Source organism: Entelurus aequoreus, linkage group LG27, assembly GCF_033978785.1.
Source record: "Entelurus aequoreus isolate RoL-2023_Sb linkage group LG27, RoL_Eaeq_v1.1, whole genome shotgun sequence".
In the NCBI taxonomy this organism is placed as follows: Eukaryota; Metazoa; Chordata; class Actinopteri; order Syngnathiformes; family Syngnathidae; genus Entelurus; species Entelurus aequoreus.
The window spans coordinates 34,752,532-34,775,031 of record NC_084757.1 but is presented as its reverse complement, the minus strand read 5'-3'; the positions used below and the strand labels follow the sequence as shown (position 1 = coordinate 34,775,031).

General features: G+C 38.2%; 1 protein-coding gene across 1 annotated transcript in view; it reads left to right on the top strand.

Moving 5' to 3' along the window:
- Window positions 1-22,500, top strand: part of slc34a2b (solute carrier family 34 member 2b) — a 46,916-nt gene that overhangs the window by 8,431 nt on the left and 15,985 nt on the right. The window contains exons 3-7 of the mRNA XM_062038800.1: window positions 5,192-5,250; window positions 9,728-9,775; window positions 9,850-9,981; window positions 11,811-11,939; window positions 12,015-12,158. Of these exons, the coding sequence (XP_061894784.1) occupies window positions 5,192-5,250; window positions 9,728-9,775; window positions 9,850-9,981; window positions 11,811-11,939; window positions 12,015-12,158 (512 nt within the window). The remainder of the gene's footprint in view (window positions 1-5,191; window positions 5,251-9,727; window positions 9,776-9,849; window positions 9,982-11,810; window positions 11,940-12,014; window positions 12,159-22,500) is intronic.

Sequence of the window (22,500 nt, the reverse complement as noted above, 5' to 3'; positions counted from 1 at the left end):
CTCCTCAATGACACACCTCCACAATAAAAGAACTTCCTCCTCAATGACACACCTCCACAATAAAAGAACTTCTTCCTCAATGACACACCTCCACAATAAAATAACTTCCTCCTCAATGACACACCTCCACAATAAGATAACTTCCTCCTCAATGACACACCTCCACAATAAAAGAACTTCCTCCTCAATGACACACCTCCACAATAAAAGAACTTCCTCCTCAATGACACACCTCCACAATAAAATAACTTCCTCCTCAATGACACACCTCCACAATAAAAGAACTTCCTCCTCAATGACACACCTCCACAATAAAAGAACTTCCTCCTCAATGACACACCTCCACAATAAGATAACTCCCTCCTCAATGACACACCTCCACAATAAAATAACTTCCTCCTCAATGACACACCTCCACAATAAAATAACTTCCTCCTCAATGACACACCTCCACAATAAAATAACTTCCTCCCCAATGACACACCTCCACAATAAAATAATGAATGTGGTGTTTAAAAAGCTAAAGTTAACAATAAAAGTCCTCACGGGGAAACTGATATTGAAATAAGTTGACGATTTGAACTTCTTCATCAGGACATCTTTGATCACGTGACCTCATGTCATTAGTGTCCTGACTGGTGTAGTTGCATCTGCAGCCAGCAGGGGGCAGCAGACTGGTGTAGTTACACCTGCAGCCAGCAGGGGGCAGCAGACTGGTGTAGTTACACCTGCAGCCAACAGCGGGGGGGCAGCAGACTGGTGTAGTTACACCTGCAGCCAGGGGGCAGCAGACCGGTGCTGTTACACCTTTGTCACGTGTTGCTGGCATCAAATTCTAAAGTTAATGATTATTTGCCAAAAATAAAAAATGTTTATCAGTTTGAACATGAAATATGTTGTTTTTGTAGCATATTCAACTGAATATGGCTTGAAAATTATTTGCAAATCATTGTATTCCGTTTATATTTACATCTAACACCATTTCCCAACTCATATGGAAACAGGGTTTGTATATATATATATATATATATATATATATATATATATATATATACATATATATATATATATATATATATATATATATATATATATATATATATATATATATATATATATATATATACACATATATATTTATATGTATATATGTATGTATATGTATATATATATATATATATACACATATATATTTATATGTATATATGTATGTATATGTATATATATATATATATATATACACATATATATTTATATGTATATATGTATGTATATGTATATATTTGTATGTATATATGTATATACATACATATATATTTTTTTAAAGCATACATATATATACACATATATACATACATACATATATATATATATATATATATATATATATATATATATATATATATATATATATATATATATATATATATATATATATATATCCTTTTTTAATAAATAATGTATTTTGTGTTTTGAATTCTAAGAACTATTTAAACTATTAAATAAAAACACACTTTGACCTTGAGACTCGGCATGAAAGTAGTTTATGATGCAGTACTTTTGCTAGCATGTACTCAGACTACACAGTAACTATCGCTGGACATCAAGTCGCATTAACGAGCGTGATGAGCAGCTGGACTTTGTCAACGTCACATCTTCACAAAAACATACCCTCCACTTTCCACGGCGACTTTTAAGAGTTTCAACTCCGTGACCTTGGGATTTTATTCCCACCGGAGAAGATTTAAAGAGTATTTCTATGGTGGCAGCTGCTTAATGAGTAACTTTTATTCCTCTGCAATGTTGTTGTTGTGCAGCCCTCATTAAACTAATGAGGACAAAGATCATCGCCGGCGGTGAGACGCTTCACACTATCTGTTTGTCATAGTGACAACAAACTGTATTACCACAGCAAACATTGTACGGAAACATGTTTTATACAGCTGTCTCCTCTGCTCTTCAACGACTTGCTTAGTCACTCTTTCAAAATAAATGTCTTTGTTCGACAGTTGATCATATTCTGAAGTACATTAAGTTGCTTTTAGCATCTTTTATGCACAAAATATTTTTTAATTGGCTCAATTAAGTTGGGAAACACTTTTACGCGTCACACTTTTATACTTTTTTAATCAAATTGAATTGGACGGACGGTTTGTACTAAAACAACGACCATTTTTAGTGCAAAACAATCAATGTAACACTAGATCGAAGCTAAAAAAAAGAAGCTAGCATGCTAATGTTGACGCGGAAAAATCGGAAAAGTACGCTTACTTGCACGACGGCGGGAAATGTCAAAAACCACAAATTTTAGGATTCAATTGATAAAATTAGCTAAAGTGCTAGCATAAAATGTTGTCATGCTAACATTAGCATAAAGACTTAGAAAAAGTGAGCGTTCTTCTTAGATGGCGCCAGGTACCAAAACCCACCATTTTTAGGCATAAACAAATAAAAAATAGCAAAAATGCTAGCATAAAATATTAGCTGCATACTAAAAATAGCAAAAATGCTAACAAAAACGTTAATTGCATGCTAATATAGACGTGGTACGATGAGAACAGCGAGCACACTTGCACAATGGTGAAAAGTCACACATTTTAGGTTTGAATTGATAAAAATAACTTAAGTGCTCGCATAAAATATTAGCATGCTAACATTTACATGACGTCATAAGAAAGGTTAGCGTTCTTCTAAGATATCACCAGGTATCAAAAGCCACGATTTTCCAGTGTAAACGAATAAAAACTGCAACAATACTAGCATAAACCGTTAGCTCCATGCTAAAGATTGCAAAAATGCTAGCAAAAAACGTTAGCATTCTTCTGAGATAATGCCAGGTATCAAAAGCCAAGATTCTATGGTGTAAACGAATAAAAACAGCAAAAATACTAGCATAGAATTAATAAAATGACCTAAAGTGCTACCATAAAATATTAGCATGCTAACATTTACATTATGACATAAGAAAGGTTAGCGTTCTGCTAAGATGTCACCAGCTATCACAAGCCACGATTTTCCAGTGTAAATGAATAAAAACAGCAAAAAATACTAGCATAAACCCTTAGCTCCACGCTAAAGATAGCAAAAATGCTAGCAAAAAACGTTAGCCGCATGCAAGTGTTGACAACAGTGAGCTTGCTTGCATGACGGCAAAAAGTATCAAAAGCCACACATTGTAATTTTAAGTTGATACATTTAGCAAACGTGCTAGCTTAAAATGTTAGCCGGATGCTAAAAATAGAAAAAATGCTATCATAAAACATAAGTTGCATGCTAATGCTGACACGGTATAATGGGAACAGTGAGCTTACTTGCATGACGGCGAAAAGTGTCAAAATCCACAAATTTTAGGTTTAGATTGATAAAATTAGCTACATTGCTAGCATAAAGTTTTAGCATGCTAAAATTAGCATGATGACATAGGAAAGGTTAGCATTCTTCTGAGATGATGCCAGGTATCAAAAGCCAAGATTTTCTGGTGTAAACGAATAAAAACAGCAAAACATAACCGTTAGCTCCATGCTAAAGATAGCAAAAATGCTAGCAAAAAACATTAGCTACATGCATATGTTGACAACAGTGAGCTTCCTTCCATGACGGCATAAAGTATCAAAAGCCACAAATGGTAGGTTTAAATTGATACATTTTGCAAAAGTGCTAGCCTAAAACGTTAGCTGCATGCTAAAAATAGCAAAAATGCTAGCAAAAAAACGTTAGCTGCATGCATATGTTGACAACAGTGAGCTTCCTTCCACAACGGTATAAAGTATTAAAAGCCACTAATTGTAATTTTAAATTTATCAATTTTGCAAAAGTGCTAGCCTAAAACATTAGCTGCATGCTAAAAATAGCAAAAACGCTAGCAAAAAACGTTAGCTGCATGCATTTGTTGACAACAGTGAGCTTCCTTCCATGGCATAAAGTATCAAAAGCCACAAATTGTAAGTTTCAATTGATACATTTTGCAAAAGTGCTAGCCTAAAATGTTAGCATGCAGCTAATGTTTTATGCTAGCGTTTTTTTGCTATTTTTAGCATGCAGCTACTGCTGACACGGTACAATAGGAACAGTTAGCTCACTTGCATGACGGCGAAAAGTTTAGGTCTAAATTGATAAAATTTGCAAAATTGTTAGCATAGAATGTTAGCATGCTAACATTAGCATGAAAACCTATAGAAAAAGTGAGCATACGTCTAAGATGGCGCCAGGTATGAAAAGCCATTATTTTTTTAGGTATAAATGAATAAAAATAGCAAAAAAACCAACATAAAATTCTAACAATTAAAGGTTTTATGCTGGCATTTGTGCACAAAAAAATCTATGTAATAACAATTACTTGCATAAAAAGTTCAGTGTAAAAAAAATCTGTGTAAAACAAAAACAATTCAGTGTAAAAAAAATCAGTGCAGACAAATTTAGTGTAAAAAATTAATTGTAAAAAAATGTTAATGTAAACAAAATGAAGGTAAAAGACTGCAGGGTAAAGAAAACCAGTTTAAAAATATTGGTGCACAAACATTCAGTGTAAAAAAGATTCAGTGTAAAAAAATTTGCATGAAAAAAATTTTGTGCAGAAAAAAACAGTGTAAAAAAAAATATTGGTGCAAATAAAATCAATGCAAAAAAAATTATTGTATAAAAAAATCAGTGGAAAAAAAAAATCAGTGCGAAAAAAATTCGGTTTAAAAACATTTTAATGTAAAAAAAAAAGTTCACTTAAAAGACTTAGTGTAAAAATAGTGTGAAAAAAACATAAAATGCTAACAATAAAAGGTTTTATGCTGGCATTTTTGCTACGCAGCTAACAAGTTGAAGTGGAGTGGTAATTTATTTTTCTCATTCATGAAGTTGTGCTCACGACACAGTAAGTTGAACGATGCGGACACGTTTGTTGGAGACTTTGTGGGTAATAGTTATTGTTGTTGACAAATGCCACCAGTGATATATCACCTTGCCAGCACGTTTATAGTAGCAGTACTGAGGTGAGCCACCAGAGGGCGGTGCGGTCATAACACCTACACCTTGGCGTCACAGCCTCATTGTCCTCATTTGCATAGCACGGCGGTCACGTGACCACGCGGGGGGGGGGGCGGGGCCGTCGGCTCGACCTTTGCGCGCGCTCGCACGAGCATAAAGGCAGCGGGCGGGCCGCGCTCCCCGCAAACAGGTGTGCGGCCCTCCTCCCCTCCAGGTGTGTCCCCTCGAAGCGGGTGCGTGAGAGCAGCGTGCACGCGACGCACGGACACGCAGGTGAGTTCGGCCGAGATTCACCGGACACGGGAGCTCATTTGCATAAAGTCTCTTACTAATTAATGTGACAAATCACACATTTATCTGCCGTGCCCTCGGGCAAGGCACTTTGCTGCCATGCTGCTGTCATTTAGGGATGACGTGTTAGATCTGCTCTGTATGAATTATAACTTCTTCAAATGCTGCTTGTTGTTTTCTGCTAACTCAGCACAAATATCATCTTTTGTTTGTTTGTCAACAACATTTTTGATGAAACGGAATATTTGGTGAAGAGATTTTTTCTTTTTTGACATCAAATAATTTTATTTGAAAAAAAAAATGTGTTTGAAAAATCCCTTGGAAAAAAATGCTTCTTTTTTTTAATTCAGCGTATAAAAAATTAAATTCAGTGCAAATTTTTTTATGTCAAACATTTCAGTTAAAAAATTGGTGCAAAAAAATAATAAATGTAATAAAAATGTATTGTATAACATATTCAGTGTAAAAAAAATATCAGTGCAGACAAATTTAGTGTAAAATAATTAATTGGAAAACGTTTTTTATGTAAAAAAAAATTCAGTTAAAAATACTGTGAAAAAAAATTCAGGGTAAAGAAAATCAGTGTAAAAAACATTTGTGCAAAAAAAAAAATATCAATGTGATGAAAATTAATTGTATCAAATATTCAGTGCAGAAAAAAATCAGTGATAACAAAACCAATGCAGTGTACACATTTAGTGTAAAAATTAAAGTTTAAAAAACATTTTCATGTAAAAAAAAAATATTGTAAAAACAATTTGGTCTAAAAAAAAAATCAGTCTAAAAAAATATATATTAAAAAAATTAAGATAAAAGACTCAATGTAAAAATAACAGGTTAAAACAATTCAGTATAAAATATATATATATATATATATATATATATATATATATATATATATATATATATATATATATATATATATATATATATATATATATATATATATATATATATATATATATATATATATATATATATATATATATATATATATAAAATAGTGTGGAAAAAATTCAGGGTAAAGAAAATCAGTGTAAAAAATATTGGTGCACAAAAATTCCGTGTAATAAAAATTAGTGTGAAGAAAATATCAGTGTAAAAAATTATGGTGCAAATTTTTTTTAATAAAAATTTATTGTATAAAAAATTCAGTAAAAATTAAATAAAAATCAGTCCAGCCAAATTTAGTGTAAAATAATTCATTGGAAAAAGTTTTTTATGTAAAAAAATTCAGTTAAAAATAATGTGAAAAAAATATTTGTGCAAAAAAAAAAAAATCCATTTAATGAAAATTAATTGTATCAAATATTCAGTACAGGAAAAAACAGTGTAAAACAAAAAACAATTCAGTGTACAAATTTAGTGTAAAAAAAATCAAGTTTAAAAACATTTTCATGTAAAAAAAAAAGTTCAGTTAAAAGATGTAGTGTAAAAAATAGTGTGAAAAAAAATTCAGGGTAAAGAAAATCAGTGTAAAAATATTGGTGCACAAAAATTCCGTGTAATAAAAATTAGTGTGAAGAAAATATCAGTCTAAAAAATAATGGTGCAAATTTTTTTTAATAAAAATTTATTGTATAAAAAATTCAGTAAAAATTAAATAAAAATCAGTCCAGCCAAATTTAGTGTAAAATAATTCATTGGAAAAAGTTTTTTATGTAAAAAAATTCAGTTAAAAATAATGTGAAAAAAATATTTGTGCAAAAAAAAAAATCAATTTAATGAAAATTAATTGTATCAAATATTCAGTACAGGAAAAAAACAGTGTAAAACAAAAAACAATTCAGTGTACAAATTTAGTGTAAAAAAAATCAAGTTTAAAAACATGTTCATGTAAAAAAAAAGTTCAGTTAAAAGATGTAGTGTAAAAAATAGTGTGAAAAAAAATTCAGGGTAAAGAAAATCAGTATAAAAATATTGGTGCACAAAAATTCAATGTAATAAAAATCAATTGTATCAAAAAAATCATTGCAGACAAATTTAGTGCAAAAAATTCAGTTTAAAACATTTTAATGTAAAACAAAAGTCAGTTAAAAGACTTAGTGTAACAAACAGTGGTCAGGGTAAATAAAATCAGTGTAAAAAATATTTGTGCAAAAAAAAAAAAAATCAATGTGATGAAAATTAATTGTATCAAATATTCAGTGCAGAAAAAAATCAGTGTAGAACAAAAACAATTCAGTGTAAAAAATATCAATGCAGACAAATTTAGTGTAAAAAATAAAGTTTAAAAACCTTTTTTATGTAAAAAAAAATATTGTTAAAAAAATTTTGTGTAAAAAAACATCTGTGTAAAAAAATTAAGATAAAAAAATTAAGATAAAAGACTCAATGTAAAAAAACAGGGTAAAACAAAACCAATTCAGTATAAAAACTATAAAATAGTGTGAAAAAAATTCAGGGTAAAGAAAATCAGTGTAAAAAATATTGGTGCACAAAAATTCAGTGTAATAAAAATTAGTGTGAAAAAAATTCAGTGCACAAAATATCAGTGTAAAAAATATTAGTGCAAAAAAAATGTAATAAAAATTAATTGTGTAAAAAATTCAGTAAACATTTTTTTTTTATAAAAAAAAAAGTTCAGTTAAAAGACTTAGTGTAAAAAATAGTGTGAAAAAATTCAGGGTAAAAAAAAAATCAATATAAAAAATATTGGTGCACAAAAATTCAGTCTAAAAAATGTCATTGTGTAGAAAGATTAAGTGTAAAACAATGTGTGTAAAAAATATTGGTGCAAAAATAAAATCAATGTAATAATAATTAATTGTATAAAAATTCTGTGAAAATAAAATCAGTGCAGGCAAATTTAGTGTAAGAAATTCCGTTTAAAAACATTTTAATGTAAAAAAAATCAGTTAAAAGATTTAGTGTAAAAATAGTGTGGGAAAAAAAATCAGGGTAAAGAAAATCAGTGTAAAAAATATTTGTGCACAAAAATTCAGTCTAATAAAAAATTAATTGCATAAAAAAATTCAGTGTAAAAAATATAGGTGCAAAAAAAATCAATGTAATAAAATTAATTGCATAAAAAATTCAGTAAAAATATCAGTGCAGACAAATTTAGTGTAAAAATTTCAGTTGAAAAACATTCTAATAAAAAAAATTCAGTTAAAATATATAGTTCATCTTTAATAGTGTAGAAACAAATTCAGGGTAAAGAAAAACAGTGTGAAAAATATTTGTGCACAAAAAAAAAAATCAATGTTATAAAAATTACCTGTATGAAAAATTCAGTGTAAAAAAAAATGTGTGTAAAACAAAAACAATTCAGTGTAAAAAAATAAATCAGTGCAGACAAATTTATTGTAAAAACTTTTTAATGTAAAATAGTGTGGAAAAAATGCAGGGTAAAGAAAATCAGTGTAAAAAATATTGGTGCAGAAAAATTCAGTCTAATAAAAAATGCATTGTATAAAAAAATTCAGTGTAAAAAAATGTGTGTGAAAAAAAATTCAGTGCAGAAAAAAGCAGTGTAAAAAAATGAATTGTAAAAACATCAGTGAAAAAAAAACCCAGTGCAGACAAATTTTGTGTAAAAACTTCGGTTTAAAAACATTTTAATGGAAAAAAAAAGTTCAGTTAAAAGACTTAGTGTAAAAATAGTGTGCAAAAAAATTCAGGGTAAAGAAAATCAGTGAAAAAAATATAAAATGCAATAAAAATTGATTGTAGAAAAAATTCTGTGAAAATAAAATCAGTGCAGACAAATTTAGGGTAAAAAATTCATTTTAATGTAAAAGAAATTCAGTTAAAAAACTTAAACTTCAAAAATTCAGGATATAGAAAATGAGGGTAAAAAATATTTGTACACAAAAAAAAATCTATGTAATAAAAATGTATTGTATAAAAAAATCAGTGTAAAACAAAAACAATTCAGTGTTAAAAAAAATCAGTGCAGACAAATTTAGTGTAAAAAAAATATTTGTAAAAACATTTTAATGTAAAAAAATAAAAAAAATCAGTTAAAAGACTTATATAAATAAAGGTGCACAAAAATGTTGTGTATTAAAAACTCATCGTATAAAAATCAGTGTAAAATAATTCAGTGTAAAAAAATTCAGTGTAAAAAAAATCAGGTGCAAAAATAGTTGTTGCTTCAAAACTGAAGACTTAATTAAGACCGAGGCACCTCATTGGCTGGTTCTGAGACAAGAATGATTGGTTAGTTTTTATATATTGATGTTTTTACTCTGATTTTTAAAACACAGTTTTTTAACAAAATGTATTTTTAAAATCCACACATTTTATAGTGTGATGATAACCATAGAAGAAGACCTACTTGCTCTGGCAGTGGAATAATCATGTGGTCTTGTCCTTCAAAATAAAATACATCTGTGGAATAGAAGATGTTTTCTTCCTTGGAACAGACTAATTCTAAGTGTGTTGGACTTGGAGACATCTGCTGGGTCGCTTTTGAGTTGAACCCTGATCCAAAGTCTTCTGTCCTTGGTTCCAGTCATGAGTCCCGGACCACAGGTGGGGGCAGACCCCCCCCAGGACTTTGGTAGGTCTCCATTTTGGACGCGATCCTCCTTATCGTCTCCCGTCTGTAACGTTTCTACATGTCTCATCCTGAAGACCAAAGTAAGGACGTGAAGGATGGATCCATCCTGCCCGCCTACTCCACCGTGGACCTGGTCAACCAGGACTCGGGTCAGGAGGATCCCTGGGACCTGCCGGAGCTGAAAGACACAGGGGTCAAGTGGTCAGGTGAGACTTGGTTGGAGTGTTGATGTTATGATCTTGTCTTTATGATCTTGTCCCTCTGATCTTGTCCCTCTGATCTTGTCCCTCTGATCTTGTCCTTCTGATCTTGTCCCTCTGATCTTGTCCTTCTGATCTTGTCCCTTTGATCTCGTCCTTCTGATCTTGTCTTTCTGATCTTGTCCCTCTGATCTTGTCCTTCTGATAGTGTCTTTCTGATCTTGTCCCTCTGATCTTGTCTCTCTGATCTTGTCCCTCTGATCTTGTCCTTCTGATCTTGTCCCTCTGATATTGTCCCTCTGATCTTGTCCTTCTTGATCTTGTTCTTCTGATCTTGTCCTTCTGATCTTGTTCTTCTGATCTTGTCCCTCTGATATTGTCCCTCTGATCTTGTCCCTCTGATCTTGTCCTTCTTGATATTGTCTTTCTGATCTTGTCCCTCTGATCTTGTCCCTCTGATCTTGTCCTTCTGATCTTGTCCTTCTGATATTGTCCCTCTGATCGTGTCCTTCTTGATCTTGTCTTTCTGATCTTGTCCCTCTGATTTTGTCCTTCTGATCTTGTCCTTCTGATCTTGTCTGTCTGAACTTGTCCTTCTGATCTTTTCCCTCTGATCTTGTCCCTCTGATCTTGTCCTTCTTATCTTGTCCTTCTGATATATTCCTTATGATCTTGTCCCTCTGATCTTGTCCTTCTCATCTTATCCCTCTGATCTTGTCCTTCTGATCTTCTCCCTCTGATCTTGTCCTTCCGATCTTGTCCTTCTCATCTTATCCCTCTGATCTTGTCTGTGTGATCTTGTCCTTCTGATCTTGTCCCTCTAATCTTGTCAGTCTGATCTTGTCTTTCTGATCTTGTCTTTCTGATCTTGTCCCTCTCATCTTGTCTTTTTGATCTTGTCCCTCTGATCTTGTTTCTTTTGATATTTTCCCTCTGATCTTGTCCTTCTGATCTTGTATTTATGATCTTATCCTTCTGATCTTGTCCTTCTGATCTTGTCCCTCTGACCTTGTCCTTCTGACCTTGTCCTTCTGATCTTGTCTTTCTGATCTTGTCCTTCTGATCTTGTCCCTCTGATCTTGTCTTTATGATCTTGTCCTTCTGATCTTGTCTTTATGATCTTGTCCCTCTGACCTTGTCCTTCTGATCTTGTCCCTCTGATCTTGTCCTTCTGATCTTGTCCCTCTGATCTTGTCCCTCTCATCGTGTCCCTCTGATCTTGTCTTTCTGATCTTGTCTTTCTGATCTTGTCCCTCTGATCTTGTTCTTCTGATCTTGTCTTTCTGATCTTGTCATTCTGATCTTGTCCTTCCGATTTTGTCCCTCTGATCTTGTCCCTCTGATTTTGTCCTTCTGATCTTGTCCGTCTGATCTTGTCCCTCTGATCTTGTCCCTCTGATCTTGTCCCTCTGATTTCGTTTCTTCTGATCTTGGCCCTCTGATCTTGTCCTTCTGATCTTGTCCTTCTGATCGTGTCCCTCTGATCTTGTCCTTCTGATCTTGTCCCTCTGATCTTGTCCCTCTGATCTTGTTTCTTCTGATCTTGGCCCTCTGATCTTGTCCTTCTGATATTGGCCCTCTGATCTTGTCCCTCTGATCCTGTCCTTCTGATCATATCCCTCTGATCTTGGCCCTCTGATCTTGTCCTTTTGATATTGTCCTTTTGATCTTGTCCTTTTGATCGTGTCCCTCTGATCTTCTCCCTCTAACCTTGTCCCACTGATCTTGTCCCTCTGATCTTGTCCCTCTGATCTTGTCTTTTTGACCTTGTCCCTCTGATATTGTCTCTTCTAATCTTGTCCCTCTGATCTTGTCCCTCTGATCTTGTCCTGCAGACCTGGACACCAAAGGGAAGATCATGCGTGTGCTGACGGGTTTATTGAAACTGGTGACTCTGCTGGGACTTCTTTACTTGTTCATCTGCTCGCTGGACGTCCTCAGCTCAGCTTTCCAGCTGGTTGGAGGTGAGAGGTTTGATGAAGAAGAAGAAGAAGAAGATGAAGGTCCTCCTGATGTCACCTCTTGATGTTTGTGCGCAGGTAAAGCTGCGGGGGACATCTTCAAGGACAACGTGATTTTGTCCAACCCTGTGGCCGGCCTGGTGATCGGAGTCCTGGTCACGGTGTTGGTGCAGAGTTCCAGCACGTCCTCGTCCATCGTGGTCAGCATGGTGTCTTCTGGATGTAAGCGCTCTTCATACTACAAGTCAGATCCTCCAAGTCCAAGGCCAGGGTTTTTCAGAAGGAAAAATGATGGATTTTACAGTTTGGGCTGAGAGCAAGTTCTTCTTGGAGGAGTTCAAGTGTTTCAGGGTCTGCTTCACAAGTGAGGGAAGGCACCATGGCCAGAAGGACTTCTGAGATTGTGTCAGACCTTTGTGGTGAAGACAGAACTCAAAGTCCTGGTCCATGGACCTTCCTCACTTCTGTCACACGCTTGTAGGTAAGAACTGAAGGAGTCAGACCACGGACACACAAGAGGTTCCTTCAAGAGACAAAGTGAGGAACTCCAGAATCTAGGTCATCCTTGGTGAGGTGCTTGGAGGATGTAGGACTCAGGACTGAGGACTCAGGACTCAGGACAAGGACTGGAAGGTTGTTTTTTTTCATCAGCTGGCCTTGGAACTCCTCAGTCTCCTTCTGGAGGAGGAGCCACAGACCAGGAACTAGGATTAGTGGATGGAGGGAGGGAGAGAAGAAGAAAGAGCTGGTTGGATGGTTGATAAAGGGGAACATTGAAGGATGATGGAAGGAATGGTTGGTTGAATGGAAGGAGGGATGAATGAATGATGGGTGATGGATTATGGATGAATGGTGGATGGATGGATGGATGGATGGATGGATGGATGGATAGATGGATGGATGATGGATTTGTGGATTGATGGAATGTTTGTGAATGGATGGAATGATGGTGGATGGATGATAAATGAAGGATGATGGATTAGTGGATGGAAGGGTAGATGGACAGATGGATGGCAGATGGATGATGGATGAATGATAGATGGTGGATGGATGAATGATGATGATTGATGGGTGGATGATAGATGGTGAATGGATGGATGGTGGATGGATGATGAATGAGGGATGATGGATTAGTGGATGGAAGGGTAGATGGACAGATGGATGGCAGATGGATGATGGATGAATGATAGATGGTGGATGGATGAATGATGATGATTGATGGGTGGATGATAGATGGTGAATGGATGGATGGTGGATGGATGATGAATGAGGGATGATGGATTAGTGGATGGAAGGGTAGATCGACAGATGGATGGCAGATGGATGATGGATGAATGATAGATGGTGTATGGATGAATGATGATGATTGATGGGTGGATGATAGATGGTGAATGGATGATGGATGGATGATGAATGAGGGATGGATGGACACATGGCGGATGGATGGATGATGGCGAGATGGACGAAGGAATAGATGGATGGAGGATGAATGATTGATTTGTTAGATTGATGGAAGGAAGGAAGGAAGGATGATAGGATGGATTGTTTGAAGGATGGAAGAATTGTTGGATGGAAGTAAGAAAGGAAGGATGGATGGATGTATAGATTGATGGATGGATGGAGGATGGATGGATGGTTGGATTAAAGAAGGAAGGAAGGAAGGATAGATGATGGATGGTTGGACGGAAGGACAGAATGGTGGACGGATGGATGGAGGGATGGTAGGATGGATATTAGGATGGATGATTTGAAAGAAGGAAGGAAAGATGAAGGATAGATGGATGAGTGGAAGGAAGGATGGATGGGTGGATTGATGGATAGATGCTGGATTGATGGATGAATGGATGGATGGATAGATGGATGGAAGGATGGATAAAAGGATGGATGGATAGAATGATGATGGTGGATGGATGATGAATGAAGGATGATGGATTAGTGGATGGGAGGGTAGATGGACGGATGGATGGCAGATGGATGATGGATGAATGATAGATGGTGGATGGATGAATGATGATGATTGATGGGTGGATGATAGATGGTGAATGGATGGATGGTGGATGGATGATGAATGAGGGATGAATGGACACATGGCGGATGGATGGATGATGGCGAGATGGATGAAGGAATAGATGGATGGAGGATGAATGATTGATTTGTTAGATTGATGGAAGGAAGGAAGGATGATAGGATGGATTGTTTGAAGGATGGAAGAATTGTTGGATGGAAGTAAGAAAGGAAGGATGGATGGATGTATAGATTGATGGATGGATGGAGGATGGATGGATGGTTGGATTAAAGAAGGAAGGAAGGAAGGATAGATGATGGATGGTTGGACGGAAGGACAGAATGGTGGACGGATGGATGGAGGGATGGTAGGATGGATATTAGGATGGATGATTTGAAAGGAGGAAGTCTTGCCTCTGGTGAGGGCGGTCGCATTTTTCTCCGCTCCCTCCTTCCCTGCTTGCTCTCTTTGTTTTTGTCTTGTCTGAACTATTTTGAAGCCTCTTTTCTTGAGCTGTCCTCAAATCTAAACATCAAAATGAATTTGATCAACTGGACTCTCGACGCAATTGACACAGTCTTTTCGACAAGGAAAAGAGGCTCGGGGGAGCCTGGCTGCCCTGATGGAACCATTGCTGCGGGGTACGTGAGAGATTCCTGGAATACTTGGAGAATCATGTGCCTCTCAGTCCTTTCCATCGAGGACGTGGAAGACATCTACCTATTTGGAGCTGTGATCGCAGGGCATTTGCTGATTGGGCTGGGCATTGCTCTGGTGTATCGTCAAATTCGGAAGACGATGGCAGCCACTCAAGGGGCCAACAGGCTGTTCAACGCAATGGAAGGATTGGGTCGTGCTGTGGGATCACAGACTGGAGCGATTGCTGATTTGAATCGCAAGGTAGATTCCATCTTGATGAAGTTAGAGAAAGAATAAATTGGAATTGTCAGAGCCAGCATACAGAGCAGGAATGTCATTGTTTTGACTGCTCGAAGAAAAAACAACATCTTAATCTACGATTTGACTCCCTCGAATGGCCTTGAGGAACAGGCTGTTTGAAAACACTCCCCTGAGGACTCCTCAAAGATGGACGCTTTTGACCTTTCCCTTTTTTCAAAAGCACCTGGGTCGGACTCTTGAACTCTTGAACTCTTGGGGCCGGCCTCGGCCCATAAAGACAATTCCAACATCTCACCCAAGTTAATTGGGCATACATGCACGCACACACCCCTCCCCAAATCAACGCCTTCACCACTGCTTAATTCCTCCGGGGTTGTGGGGGCTGAGCAGCGCTCAACAGCAGCTGCCGGCCTCCAAAGCCCTGTTGGATGACTTTGTTGCGAGTTGTTGTGATTACATGTACCATGTTTATGTGTGCCATGCTATGTGAGGTTTTTTTCCTCGGACTCAGTCTGGACCATTCCTGAGGGTCCAGCCTCAGACTGATATTTTTTTTTACTTCCCCCCTTCCCCAATGTCACCTTTTTCCCACCTTTTTTAAGGAGCGCCTAAGTGAGGCTGATCCGTTGGCGGTCCCGTCTTGTCTCCCTGTAACGTATGTCTGCTCTTAGCGGGATTGTGCCGAAAATGTCATTTCAGTTCTTATGTGTCTTGTACATGTAAGAATGGACAATAAAGCTGATTGATTGATTGAAGATGAAGGATAGATGGATGAGTGGAAGGAAGGATGGATGGGTGGATTGATGGATAGATGCTGGATTGATGGATGAATGGATGGATGGATAGATGGATGGAAGGATGGATAAAAGGATGGATGGATAGAATGATGATGGTGGATGGATGATGAATGAAGGATGATGGATTAGTGGATGGAAGGGTAGATGGACGGATGGATGGCAGATGGATGATGGATGAATGATGGATGGTGGATGGATGAATGATGATGATTGATGGGTGGATGATAGATGGTGAATGGATGGATGGTGGATGGATGATGAATGAGGGATGGATGGACACATGGCGGATGGATGGATGGATGATGGCGAGATGGACGAAGGAATAGATGGATGGAGGATGAATGATTGATTTGTTGGATTGATGGAAGGAAGGAAGGAAGGAAGGAAGGATGATAGGATGGATTGTTTGAAGGATGGAAGAATTGTTGGATGGAAGTAAGAAAGGAAGGATGGATGGATGAATGGATTGATGGATGGATGGAGGATGGATGGATGGTTGGATTAAAGAAGGAAGGAAGGAAGGAAGAAAGGATAGATGATGGATGGTTGGACGGAAGGACAGAATGGTGGACGGATGGATGGAGGGATGGTAGGATGGATATTAGGATGGATGATTTGAAAGAAGGAAGGAAAGATGAAGGATAGATGGATGAGTGGAAGGAAGGATGGATGGGTGGATTGATGGATAGATGCTGGATTGATGGATGAATGGATGGATGGATAGATGGATGGAAGGATGGATAAAAGGATGATGGATAGAATGATGATGGTGGATGGATGATGAATGAAGGATGATGGATTAGTGGATGGAAGGGTAGATGGACGGATGGATGGCAGATGGATGATGGATGAATGATGGATGGTGGATGGATGAATGATGATGATTGATGGGTGGATGATAGATGGTGAATGGATGGATGGTGGATGGATGATGAATGAGGGATGGATGGACACATGGCGGATGGATGGATGATGGCGAGATGGACGAAGGAATAGATGGATGGAGGATGAATGATTGATTTGTTGGATTGATGGAAGGAAGGAAGGAAAGAAGGAAGGAAGGAAGGAAGGAAGGAAGGAAGGAAGGAAGGAAGGATGATAGGATGGATTGTTTGAAGGATGGAAGAATTGTTGGATGGAAGTAAGAAAGGAAGGATGGATGGATGTATAGATTGATGGATGGATGGAGGATGGATGGATGGTTGGATTAAAGAAGGAAGGAAGGAAGGATAGATGATGGATGGTTGGACGGAAGGACAGAATGGTGGACGGATGGATGGAGGGATGGTAGGATGGATATTAGGATGGATGATTTGAAAGGAGGAAGTCTTGCCTCTGGTGAGGGCGGTCGCATTTTTCTCCGCTCCCTCCTTCCCTGCTTGCTCTCTTTGTTTTTGTCTTGTCTGAACTATTTTGAAGCCTCTTTTCTTGAGCTGTCCTCAAATCTAAACATCAAAATGAATTTGATCAACTGGACTCTCGACGCAATTGACACAGTCTTTTCGACAAGGAAAAGAGGCTCGGGGGAGCCTGGCTGCCCTGATGGAACCATTGCTGCGGGGTACGTGAGAGATTCCTGGAATACTTGGAGAATCATGTGCCTCTCAGTCCTTTCCATCGAGGACGTGGAAGACATCTACCTATTTGGAGCTGTGATCGCAGGGCATTTGCTGATTGGGCTGGGCATTGCTCTGGTGTATCGTCAAATTCGGAAGACGATGGCAGCCACTCAAGGGGCCAACAGGCTGTTCAACGCAATGGAAGGAATGGGTCGTGCTGTGGGATCACAGACTGGAGCGATTGCTGATTTGAATCGCAAGGTAGATTCCATCTTGATGAAGTTAGAGAAAGAATAAATTGGAATTGTCAGAGCCAGCATACAGAGCAGGAATGTCATTGTTTTGACTGCTCGAAGAAAAAACAACATCTTAATCTACGATTTGACTCCCTCGAATGGCCTTGAGGAACAGGCTGTTTGAAAACACTCCCCTGAGGACTCCTCAAAGATGGACGCTTTTGACCTTTCCCTTTTTTCAAAAGCACCTGGGTCGGACTCTTGAACTCTTGAACTCTTGGGGCCGGCCTCGGCCCATAAAGACAATTCCAACATCTCACCCAAGTTAATTGGGCATACATGCACGCACACACCCCTCCCCAAATCAACGCCTTCACCACTGCTTAATTCCTCCGGGGTTGTGGGGGCTGAGCAGCGCTCAACAGCAGCTGCCGGCCTCCAAAGCCCTGTTGGATGACTTTGTTGCGAGTTGTTGTGATTACATGTACCATGTTTATGTGTGCCATGCTATGTGAGGTTTTTTTCCTCGGACTCAGTCTGGACCATTCCTGAGGGTCCAGCCTCAGACTGATATTTTTTTTTACTTCCCCCCTTCCCCAATGTCACCTTTTTCCCACCTTTTTTAAGGAGCGCCTAAGTGAGGCTGATCCGTTGGCGGTCCCGTCTTGTCTCCCTGTAACGTATGTCTGCTCTTAGCGGGATTGTGCCGAAAATGTCATTTCAGTTCTTATGTGTCTTGTACATGTAAGAATGGACAATAAAGCTGATTGATTGATTGAAGATGAAGGATAGATGGATGAGTGGAAGGAAGGATGGATGGGTGGATTGATGGATAGATGCTGGATTGATGGATGAATGGATGGATGGATAGATGGATGGAAGGATGGATAAAAGGATGGATGGATAGAATGATGATGGTGGATGGATGATGAATGAAGGATGATGGATTAGTGGATGGAAGGGTAGATGGACGGATGGATGGCAGATGGATGATGGATGAATGATGGATGGTGGATGGATGAATGATGATGATTGATGGGTGGATGATAGATGGTGAATGGATGGATGGTGGATGGATGATGAATGAGGGATGGATGGACACATGGCGGATGGATGGATGGATGATGGCGAGATGGACGAAGGAATAGATGGATGGAGGATGAATGATTGATTTGTTGGATTGATGGAAGGAAGGAAGGAAGGAAGGAAGGATGATAGGATGGATTGTTTGAAGGATGGAAGAATTGTTGGATGGAAGTAAGAAAGGAAGGATGGATGGATGAATGGATTGATGGATGGATGGAGGATGGATGGATGGTTGGATTAAAGAAGGAAGGAAGGAAGGAAGAAAGGATAGATGATGGATGGTTGGACGGAAGGACAGAATGGTGGACGGATGGATGGAGGGATGGTAGGATGGATATTAGGATGGATGATTTGAAAGAAGGAAGGAAAGATGAAGGATAGATGGATGAGTGGAAGGAAGGATGGATGGGTGGATTGATGGATAGATGCTGGATTGATGGATGAATGGATGGATGGATAGATGGATGGAAGGATGGATAAAAGGATGATGGATAGAATGATGATGGTGGATGGATGATGAATGAAGGATGATGGATTAGTGGATGGAAGGGTAGATGGACGGATGGATGGCAGATGGATGATGGATGAATGATGGATGGTGGATGGATGAATGATGATGATTGATGGGTGGATGATAGATGGTGAATGGATGGATGGTGGATGGATGATGAATGAGGGATGGATGGACACATGGCGGATGGATGGATGATGGCGAGATGGACGAAGGAATAGATGGATGGAGGATGAATGATTGATTTGTTGGATTGATGGAAGGAAGGAAGGAAAGAAGGAAGGAAGGAAGGAAGGAAGGAAGGAAGGAAGGAAGGATGATAGGATGGATTGTTTGAAGGATGGAAGAATTGTTGGATGGAAGTAAGAAAGGAAGGATGGATGGATGTATAGATTGATGGATGGATGGAGGATGGATGGATGGTTGGATTAAAGAAGGAAGGAAGGAAGGATAGATGATGGATGGTTGGACGGAAGGACAGAATGGTGGACGGATGGATGGAGGGATGGTAGGATGGATATTAGGATGGATGATTTGAAAGAAGGAAGGAAAGATGAAGGATAGATGGATGAGTGGAAGGAAGGATGGATGGGTGGATTGATGGATAGATGCTGGATTGATGGATGAATGGATGGATGGATAGATGGATGGAAGGATGGATAAAAGGATGGATGGATAGAATGATGATGGTGGATGGATGATGAATGAAGGATGATGGATTAGTGGATGGAAGGGTAGATGGACGGATGGATGGCAGATGGATGATGGATGAATGATGGATGGTGGATGGATGAATGATGATGATTGATGGGTGGGTGATAGACGGTGAATGTATGGATGGTGGATCGATCAATGGATGATCAATGATGGATGGATGGACACATGGCGGATGGATGGATGATGGCGAGATGGCTGAAGGAATAGATGGATGGAGGATGAATGATTGATTCGTTAGATTGATGGAAGGAAGGATGGATGATAGGACGGATTGTTTGAAGGAAGGAAGAATTGTTGGATGGAAGGAAGAATTGTTGGATGGAAGGAAGAATTGTTGGAAGGAAGAAAGGAAGGATGGATGAATGGCTTGTTGGATGTATTGATGTATGGATGGAAGATGGATGGATGGTTGGATGAAGGAAGGAAGGAAGGATAGATGATGGATGGTTGGACGGATGATGGAGGGATGGTAGGATGGATATTAGGATGGATGATTTGAAGGAAGAAAGGAAAGATGAAGGATGGATGGATGAATGGAAGGAAGAATGGATGGGCGGATAGATGGCGGATGGATAGATAGATGCTGGATTGATGGATGAATGGATGGATGGATAGATGGATGGAAGGATGAATAATTGATTCATTGGATTGATGGAAGGAAGGGAGGAAGGAAGGAAGGACTGTTGAATGGAAGGATGGAAAGAATGATAGATGATGGATGGTTGGATGGAAGGGTGGACGGATGGATGGAGGGATGGTAGGATGGATATTAGGATGGATGATTTGAAGGAAGGAAGGAAAGATGAAGGATGGATGGATGAAGGGAATGAAGGATGGATGGGCGGATAGATGGCGATGGATGGATAGATGCTGGATTGATGGATGAATGGATGAATGGATGGATGGATGCTGGATTGATGGATGGATGGATGGATGGATGCTGGATTGATGGATGGATGGATGCTGGATAGATGGATGAATGGATGGATGGATAGATGGATGGAAGGATGGATGGATGGTTGATGGAAGGAAGAAATGATGGATGGATGGATGGATGGATGGATGGATGGACAGTTGGATGATGGTGGGATGGATGCAGCAGTGCATCGACATGGAAACCACTTTTTAGCGGCCTGAAGGTTCTGTCAAGATAGAAGTTGGAATGAACTACGATGGTGTGCTGGAATGTTCCAGGAGCTAGAAAATGCATATTGCAAGATTTTGTCATATTTCAAAAGGTAATTCATTGGAATCTGTCCTTAGAGTCATCCAGCAGCTACTAATGATAAAAGGATATTGCTGATTGGATGTCGAATATTTGTCCTCCATAATTGTTGACGAGCACGACGGCCTCCTTTCTCACAGCCTCGTGTTAGTCTGCACACACGCAGAGCAGTTTCAGTCTTGATCGATCACACTGCTCAATCATGGTACAATTGAAGACTTCAATGAGTGTGACAGAGTTGAAGACTTAAATGAGTGCGACAGAATTGAAGACTTAAATGAGTGTGACAGAGTTGAAGACTTAAATGAGTGTGACAGAGTTGAAGACTTAAATGAGTGTGACAGAGTTGAAGACTTAAATGAGTGTGACAGAGTTGAAGACTGAAATGAGTGCGACAGAGTTGAAGACTGAAATGAGTGTGACAGAGTTGAAGACTTAAATGAGTGCGACATAGTTGAAGACTTAAATGAGTGTGACATAGTTGAAGACTTCAATGAGTGCGACAGGGTTGAAGACTTAAATGAGTGTGACAGAGTTGAAGACTTAAATGAGTGTGACAGAGTTGAAGACTTAAATGAGTGTGACATAGTTGAAGACTTAAATGAGTGTGACATAGTTGAAGACTTCAATGAGTGCGACAGAGTTGAAGACTTAAATGAGTGTGACAGAGTTGAAGACTTAAATGAGTGTGACAGAGTTGAAGACTTAAATGAGTGTGACAGAGTTGAAGACTTAAATGAGTGTGACAGAGTTGAAGACTTAAATGAGTGTGACAGAGTTGAAGACTGAAATGAGTGTGACAGAGTTGAAGACTGAAATGAGTGTGACAGAGTTGAAGACTTAAATGAGTGTGACATAGTTGAAGACTTAAATGAGTGTGACAGAGTTGAAGACTTAAATGAGTGTGACAGAGTTGAAGACTGAAATGAGTGTGACAGAGTTGAAGACTTAAATGAGTGTGACATAGTTGAAGACTTAAATGAGTGTGACAGAGTTGAAGACTTAAATGAGTGTGACAGAGTTGAAGACTTAAATGAGTGTGACAGAGTTGAAGACTGAAATGAGTGTGACAGAGTTGAAGACTTAAATGAGTGTGACATAGTTGAAGACTTAAATGAGTGTGACAGAGTTGAAGACTTAAATGAGTGTGACAGAGTTGAAGACTTAAATGAGTGTGACAGAGTTGAAGACTTAAATGAGTGTGACAGAGTTGAAGACTGAAATGAGTGTGACAGAGTTGAAGACTTAAATGAGTGCGACATAGTTGAAGACTTAAATGAGTGTGACAGAGTTGAAGACTTAAATGAGTGTGACAGAGTTGAAGACTTAAATGAGTGTGACAGAGTTGAAGACTTAAATGAGTGTGACATAGTTGAAGACTTAAATGAGTGCGACATAGTTGAAGACTTAAATGAGTGCGACAGAGTTGAAGACTTAAATGAGTGTGACAGAGTTGAAGACTTAAATGAGTGTGACAGAGTTGAAGACCTAAATGAGTGTGACAGAGTTGAAGACTTAAATGAGTGTG